General features: G+C 47.9%; 1 protein-coding gene across 1 annotated transcript; it reads right to left on the minus strand.

Annotated features, from left to right (window-relative positions):
* Window positions 1–283: 283 nt before the first annotated feature.
* PHLDA1 (pleckstrin homology like domain family A member 1) lies at window positions 284–6211 on the minus strand. Its single transcript, XM_047067049.1, has 2 exons — window positions 4982–6211; window positions 284–4505 (listed from the first exon to the last, which is right to left on the minus strand). The coding sequence occupies exon 1, from the start codon at window positions 6169–6171 to the stop codon at window positions 5008–5010; it is 1164 nt and encodes a 387-aa protein (XP_046923005.1). The 5' UTR covers window positions 6172–6211; the 3' UTR covers window positions 284–4505; window positions 4982–5007.
* Window positions 6212–8728: the final 2517 nt, after the last annotated feature.

The following is an 8728-nucleotide window of genomic DNA, read 5'->3' on the forward strand; positions in this document are numbered from 1 at the left end:
ACTAGGTACCATTTCTCATCCTCTGGGGGGCTATGGAAAATTCAACACATATTCATTAGCATTCTGGAAGCTAGTTGTTTCATCAAAAGATCTTAGGGAATTACTATCTTCTTTATTAAAAACTCCCAGGTAATTTTTCAAAAAGAATTCCCAACCTTGAAAACGGTCCTTTTCTTCCCAGAATGGCCATGGCCTTCATAACAGCCAAGGCCTTTAGAACTTTTCTCCTAGGGGGACCACACTGTACGCACCACGTAAGGCCGCCAAAAGATGCACAGATCGGTCATCTCCATAGATACTTTATTTGAAATGGAATGCATTTTGAAAATATGAAAAATAAATCACATCTCTCCAAAATCATTTGAGACATATTTATACAAACTATGACCACACTATTGAGTTCACAAATGGGATACTTTCTAAAGCATTTGGTACCTGGTGATGCTTGGTTTTCAGAAGCTGACATCTGCATATTCTAAGACTTTAAGATCGACAGCGGCATGTAACAGACCATCGCGTCCTCTTCTCAAAATAAATACAGTGATCTCGAAGAACCACCTCTTATTAAAATCTTCCTCAAAGCCTAACTGATCACCGACAGGTCGGCTGAAGAGCAGGCTGGGGAAGGTCTCACAGCTTTTCTGCTTTTCTGCGGATGTTTCCAGAACCCTTCCGCTGCCCTCACTGGACAATAATGCCCTGGCAGGAAAACCCTGTTGGCTCCTATCCTCCATTCGGCAAATGTCCTGCCAACAAAGTCACAGACCACTTTGTCATCCAATCTCCTGTAAATCTAGATTGGCTGCTCAACACCGCAGATGAAAAAGTCACCCTTCGAATTGTGTCAAGAATTTAGAAAACAGTTCTTTAAAACCCATTCACCAGAATCCCACAATTAATACATCTTAGGTTGCTTTAAGTGAACAGGTATATTTCTCTCGGGAGAATCGCTGATATACTCAATATCAAGCTCTGTAATCCCCAAATTTAAATATGATTCTGCTGCTGAAGGCAGTTTATTGGTAAAGCAAAAGCAAATTAGTTTGACCCAACGAAGAGAGAAGGGATGTTCATAGGCCTGGTTTCACCTACAGAGCTCTGGGATCCATGGGATTGCTGGCTCCAGCTTCACTCAAGCCTCAGACCCTCTTCTCAGCCTGCAAATGATTGGAGCCAAGCTAAAACCAAGTCGCTTTCCCCCGGGGAACAGAAAACAAGCCAGTGTGCTCCCACCCACACACTGGCAACAGGCTCGCGGAGCGTCAGATTTAAAGTGAGGGGTCTGTAGGAGAAATACAGCATTAGTACACCAGAGCAGGAAGGAGTTAAAGCAGGCCTTTGGGTTTAAGCCAGATTTCCTCACGGTGTTTACGTGGAAAGGGATCTCCTTTAAGCAATGAGTTGAGGTTGAGTTTTTTGTTGTTGTTTAAACCTCCATTGGAAAAAAAACATGTGAAGTGAAATTATACAGTTAGTTTGGTTTCTGCCATGATGAGAGAATCCCAACTTCCTCTATGACGAAAATGTTCATTTTGAAAGGGTCCTTTATAACCGTTTACTCCCTGACCTCAGCACTCCCTGTAGGGCATACGCAGATAGATCTACGTGCATTTCTGCTAAGAAAGTATGTCTAAGGAGCTTCGTCGTGAGGCTTAGCCTGCCCAGTATTACTTGTTCTTGGGGAATGACAAGAAAGCAAGTGAAGGAAGCACTGTGTGAGGCAAGAGAAACCACCTCCTGGATACTGGGAGTTACATATTTTTTCCTTCTTTCATTAATTTGTCTCCACAAATAGTTACTGAGCTCGCTGTGTACAAGGCCGCGGTGTCAACCCAAGTTCAAGGACAAAAGTTCAGTTTCCAGATGGGGACATTCCTTTTAGTTTTTCCAACTTTTTACATTGTGTTTATTTAAGGGGTGCGTCTTCTATGGACCTGCCCCTTCCCCTTTCCTTGTCTTGGATTGAAAGAATCATTTTTACCTTTTCCCATGAAGGTGATTTGTCAGGCCTCAGAATACCTTAAGTGGTTTGTATCGTTTTCTTAGAGAATATGGTAGAATTCCGCCACTGCAAATCACATTAAGTGATTTGCATTTGTGTTTTGTTTTGGTAAGCGTGTTTTTTTTGTTGCTGTTATTCTGAAAAAATTATTCAGCCACAATCATTTCAAAGTGTCAAACAACAAAAAACATCCTATTCCTCTCCTTCCTAATTTCTGAGGTTTCACAGGTAAATGCTAAGAGGGGTTCAGACTAGAGAGCCACTAAGAGGGCCAACTCAATGTAAATATCACAGCAGACCAAGGAATAAGGGCTGTGGAAAGACAAGATAAGGAACCATGATTCTGGTGGCCCCGTTAACAACCATAGCCATTGTGGTGGGGGAGGGGAGGGAGTGCCAGAGGAACCCAGGAGCCGGGAGGGAGCCCGGGCAGATTTTTTTTTCAACAATACTACCTGGCCTATATGTAATCTAACAACGTAACAAATGTCTTTTAAAAGCCCACGTGAATCTCAATGTTTAAAATATTTGGTATGGACTTTACTATTTTTATAGCACAAAACTTGACATAAAAAACTGCGGTTTAATTGGGGGTTATATGATCTGCATGTATTAAAATGACAGTACAAAGAGGCATTCTCTAAAATGCACAGCAGTAGTTTCTCAGAAGCCAAATCACACTTAAGAACTCTTCAGATTTGCTGTCTGAGTTGCCTGTATCCTGTGTATATAAAATCTTTACAGCGTATTTTCACAACCGTGCCTTAGCCACTGAAAGCGAGAGCCCAGTTCAGTTCTGCATGCCATTTGCCTGACTTGTAGTCTTGCCCCACAACTTTTCAGATTCGGGTTGTGATCTCAAAGTTTCATCATTTCAATATTGTGCTAAACAGGAATCTGATCTTGAGACTCCTTTCTAGATGGAAGGAGAATAAAGACATCTCTAGCATAAAATTCTATTTTCATTTCTTGACCACATAACATAGCAATCGCCTAATCCTGACCATTCCAATTTGGGTGCTGGAAAAATACTGATCAAGACTTTGCAGAAAAGGTAATGGGAAACAGAGACTGTCAGTAAAGCCATGCAGATAGGAAGTGATTTTCAGCCCCAGGAAGATTTGGTATCAACTATGCTCTTTTTAAGCTTAAGTAGCATCTGCCCTTGTGAATTCTGACCATCCTTTTGATTTGACACAGAGGAGGGCTTGTTCTACCTTTAAAAGCACATCCTCCCCCCTCCACCCCGCCCCTCAGACTCCTGAACAAGTGGCTGCTAAAACAAGACTGGGTTGTTTTCTCACTGAAAATCCAGTGTTTATCCTGTCCTTCCTTTTTCAATTTCTGAGTTTAGCTAACCTAACTACAAAACATAGAACCCTCAAATTTCTCACAGAGCCATGAAAAGTAAAACAGTGATTTTCTCTGATCAACGTTATTTTCAGTATGAATACCTAAAAGCAATGACCCCTGGTCCTTTGAAATATTTACAAACTGTATTTTAAGCTATGAGATTCTAGGGTGTATTTCTAGACCCTAGGGTAAAAGGGTCAGAAAATGTGGTTCAAGCGGAGCGTGCGAAGATCTTGGAGAAGGGTAATCTCTCGTGTGGATAAGAGCACAAATGTTCTCTTAAGCAAGCTGAATGGTTTTCTTTCCCCCCACTGTGTTTTTTGAAAGGAAACACCTAAGGCAGTCATACTCAGAAACCATGGAAATCTCCTTACTAAGCCCTTCAAACGGATGATACAAGCAAAGCTTTTTCTACATTACACCCAGCCCTACCGTACATTCAAGATATGCTCATCCTGCTGTCACCTTGGGTTATGGTTTAAATATTTGGAATTAGATATCACTACTATGAATTTCCTTTTAGAAAAGCAGTTAGATTTTCATAATTACACAATTTTGAACACTTAGCTTTCTTAAACTTCTACAGAAAATATATGTCTAAAGAAAAAATCTCAAAAAAAAAATGAAGTAATATCAGAGTTTAATTTCAACCACCTGGCATAACAATGAAAGTGTCAGACCTTCTGAAAATGCCTAGGAATAACGAATGAGTTCTTAATGGTTTTCCCCTCCACCGCCCTTCTACTTTTTTCTTTTCCAGGATTAGAACTTACTAGGGAATAGGTTTTTGAAAATAAAAGTTTCCCTTTTGGAAAACGGCCTACATTCAGAAATGTCTTAAAACAAGCATTAAAAAAAACTAATAAATAATCATAAATCAAAATACATTAAAATAAAATTACAGTACATCATCGCTCCTAGAAGGTCCACCATACTGGAAGAGCCTTTCAAAGGTTCATAAATAAAGCCTTCTGGACTGAAACCGTCTCCTGCATTGTGATGAAGAGTATGCAGAAAACTAAGAGGAATCTCAAGTTATCAGTCGGGTGAGGTCCAAACTACTCGATCTCGTGCAGGGCGGGGAGACTTTTGTTTTCGATTCAAGTGAAGACAATAGACAGGTGTTCGTCCCACTTCAAGTCCTCAAAACCTGGAAAGAAATGACAAGCAATGAAGTAAGTGGCTCAGAATCCTCCACGACCCAGTTCTCTTCGGGCCAGTCCGGTGCACAGAGCGTGCTCGGAAAGACACCGGGGTCTCTCCCTCGAGTGCCCAGACACAGCGAAGCGGCGCACGTGGGAAGCGACGGAGGGAGCCCGCGGCGTGGCTGGGAAGCGCACCACGGACCCCCGCGCGGGCCAGGGTCGGGAGGAGGCCGGTCCGCGAGGCCTCCCAGCCTGGCCCGAGTTCCCCATCCTCCCCTCTCTGCCCGGCCTTTCCAGGCTCCAGCTTGCTTCCCTTCTTTCCGCATCTGCAGAAACTTGTAATAATTTCTCATCTTCCTCTTCAAGCGCCAAACCCGTGACTTAGGCTTCCTACTCCTCTGCACAAGACCTACTCCCCCCGCCCGCCCCGAGACCGACTCCTCGGAAAGGCCCTGAGTAGCCCGCGTTGCCGGGACCTTACCTTGTCTGGCCCGGGTGCTGCCCCCTTCAGGCAGAGTTGGAGGTGCTGCGGAGGAGCCGGTGGCCGTGCGGCTGCGAGAGCGGTTGTTGGTGCGAGTGCGGTAGTTGGTGCGGGTGCGGGTGAGGGTGCGGATGCGGATATGGGTGGAGCGGCTGGGGCTTGGGTTGGGGCTGCGGCTGAGATTGTGTCTGGGGCTGAGGCTGAGGCTGAGGCTGGGGCTGGGGCTGAGGCTGAGGCTGGGGCTGGGGCTGGGGTTGGGGTTGGGGCTGCGGCTGCGGGGGCTGCTGCTGGACCAGGTGCTGCTGCTTCTGCCGCGTGGACTTGACCGCCAGGATAGCCTGACGGTTCTTGTACTGCACCATCTGCAGCGTGATCTCGGCGTTCCAGCCCTGGTCCTGCGGGCACCGAAAGTCGATCTCCTTGCCCTCGGCCATCACCACAGTGAAGTACATATACTTGCCCTTGCGCTCCACGCAGTCCACGGTCTTCATGTTGGAAAAGTGCAATTCCTTGAGCTTGACCGGCGGCTCGAGGCTGGCCACGGCGGGCCCTCCGGGTTGGGACGGTTCGGCCGGCCCCTGCCCGGGCTGTTGCTGCTGCTGCTGCTGCTGCTGCTGATGTTGGAGCTGCTTGGGCGGGATGAGCAGCAGCCCCTCCTCAGTGAGGATGCAGCACTTTTTCTTCCAGAGCTGCAGCAACCCGTCGCTGCGCTTCTCCAACACACCCTCCTTCAGCGCTTTGCAGCCGCTGCTCTCCAACATCCTCCCGGCATAGGGAGGGTCGCCGATCCGCTCGGCCTCTCCACTTCCAGCCGCCCGGGCCGGGGGCAGCAGCAGCAGCCGCGCGCCGTCCTCGCCCCAGCGGCTCCCGCGGCCGCCTGCCCGGAGCGCGCAGAGAAGGCTAACGCGCAGGAAGCAGAGAGACGGCGGCGGAGGCGGCTCGGGGTCCGGGCAGGAGGGCAGCCGCGTCCTGATGCGCCACAAGGTCCCGGAGCAGCGAGCCTCCGGGCCTCTGCCGTCCTCTTGCGAGCGCTCACTGAAAGGCACTGGCCGGGCCCCCTCGCGGCGCTTTTGAATGGGCCATCCCCCCCACCCCCGAGTGACACCCAGCGGAAAAGGCGGCTCCTGGCGCCCGCACCGCGGGGGAAAGCCCAGCTCGGAAAGGCGCTCTGCCGCCGGCGCACGCCTCATTAACTTGGGGCCTTTCCAAAGCGGGCCGCGTCCACGCCCCCCGCATCTCTTGCTCCGCCTCCCGCCGCCCACTCTCTTCCGCGCTCGTTCCCTGCGCTGGCTGCAGGGACTCCAGCCCCGGAAACTCCTCGTCTGTGCGTAGGGCGACGGCCCTGGGCGCCCCAGCTGCCCGGCGACGAATGCCGACACCCAGAGGGCGCCGAGAGGCCATCCTACCTTCCCGCCTATCCCGGCCGGCGGGGCTCTGTGCTAACAGCCTCAGAGAATGAACATAGGGCTGCGAGGGTGGGTACGGCTACCAGACAGTGCCTGGAATGCCGAGCTGTCTCGCTGCCTTCGGGGACCAAACCCAGGCATTCGCGATGAGCCCGGAGATCTCGCAAAGCCAGTGTCGGAGGGAGGAGGCTGGGGATAAGGCTCGCGAGCCGCGGAGTCCCGCGGAAGTGTGAGTCCCCCGGACCCTACGTAAACAGCTCAGGGCACAAAGACCCCAGAGGACACGCTGTCTTCACACTCCTGTTTGCTCACAGTCATTAACTAGCTCTTCTTGGAGCAGAGAGGGCGATCAAGGCCATAGCGCTACGTATGTCCGGTTTGGAAGGGTTAGAGAAGGGGGACTCACTTCACAGGACGTCTGGCCTTCCTTTTCTCGACCCGGGACCTCCGGCACTAGCCAATCTTTACCCGGGACACAAGCTCTCCGGATTCCTTCTTGACCCATCCGTACGGCCTGCAACACCTCACAAAATTAATTCAACTCCAGTTACAAATCCGGGAAATGTCCGGGGCTGAGACACCTCACACTTTAAGGCACAGCTTAGCGCTCCAAACAGCCGGTTGGCCTCCACGGGTCTCTCTCTTTGGGAACGCCTAACGGGCCAGATCTGTTTTTGCAATCTCACTTATCTGTGACCAGGGGGAGGTAATGCTGTACTCGCCCGTAGCTCCCTCCTACTACACTCATTTTTAAAAAATTCTATAGAAATTCTGGAAAACAAAATAGAGCACAAACCGAAACCAAACCTCTTGGTGGGGAAATTCATCCATTAAGTAAACAGACCCAACTGTGAATCGACCCTGAGGATACAAAGAAGAAACACACGAAGAAATGAGGAATGGACAAACCCGAGTTGGCCAAAGTAAGAGGAAAAGACTGCTCCTTGTGCCCAAGAAAGACGGGAGGAGTTAGCTCATCAGCTAGTTTCCTATGGCTGAAACAAAGAATTCAACAAGGGAAGAAATGAGAGATGAGCTTGTGGGAGGAAGAGTCAAATCCTTTATGTCATGCGAAAAATTTCCAACTGAATCCCAAAGTAATTGAAAATACAGGATAACTTTTAAACACGGGAGGGTCCTGAATCTTAATGTAAGAAAGTCTTAGCAAATGAGACAATTCCAGCACCGTCCTTAGTCCCACTGAACTGCATTTGGCAGGTTCTCAGCGCCTTCCAATTGTTAATGGAGAAAGGCAAGCATTCGAATCATATAAAGATTTCTAGTAAGATTGTTTAAAAATGAACAATTCCGTGTACCAGTGACAAACCCTGCACCTCACAGCTCGCTTCTCTGCCTGCCTTCGCAGGACAAGTGAACATTCCAGGGCATTTCTACATGACCAGCTGTTCATCTTTTTAACAGAATGCCATTCTTCTGCTCATTTGGGAAGGATAGGGTGCAATTCAGAGTCTCTGAGAGGTGTAGTTGAGGAAGACGTTTCATGTGGAGAAATGATACAATACAAACCTTGGGTAAAAAACTAAGATGTAATCTTGAAGTGGCAAGCCATTTTCTTAGGAGAAGGGATATTTGGTGTTATCTAACCTTTCGCAGCTAATCAGGATGGGGCAGATGCATTCTGAATTACTTCAAAATGTCTGAAAACCAGCATGGTTTTCAAAAGCACTTACTTTAACTAGATACCTTACCACTCCATTTCCAGCTGGGTATTTCACAATGATTTAGTCAGTCTACAATGTGCCTTCTCTGACCACAGTGCATCGATTATTGGAAATCGCAAGTGTCTAGGAATCTTGGAGCTCAGTGACAACTTTGCTTAGTTTACTTCAAAAGTCACCACCAATTCACAAAATGGCCCCCTTGGCCATTTTTTAAAAAGACCATGAAATAAATTCGCACACACATACAAAAATAAATTACAGGAAATAACTGTAACCCAAATACTGCAACTTTAGCCATAGATATAATGAGACTCTACAACTGTCACAAGTTACAAAAGTTGAGAAAGCACACTAATGAAATCATTGCTTTGGTAACCAATTTGAAATGGCAGATTTAAACTGTCTACATCAGGTTGTACATCAGCCAACACCTGACCCAGTTGATGATTTTCCCCTCTTGGATAGCTCTTCACCTGGCTTCCAGAACATTGCTCTAGTTTCCCTTCTACCTCCCTGGTCACTGTCTCCGGATCCTCTGCAGCTGCCTCCTCTTCCCCCATCTCTTAGTCTTAGAATGCTCCGGAGCACAGTCCCTGCTTCTCCTTATCTCTACTCACTTATTGGTCTCGACCACTCTCATCATTTTCAGTGACATGCCA

Source organism: Lynx rufus, unplaced genomic scaffold (assembly GCF_022079265.1).
Source record: "Lynx rufus isolate CCGP_SWC_20201006 ecotype Redwood Valley unplaced genomic scaffold, mLynRuf1.p SCAF_7, whole genome shotgun sequence".
In the NCBI taxonomy this organism is placed as follows: domain Eukaryota; kingdom Metazoa; phylum Chordata; class Mammalia; order Carnivora; family Felidae; genus Lynx; species Lynx rufus.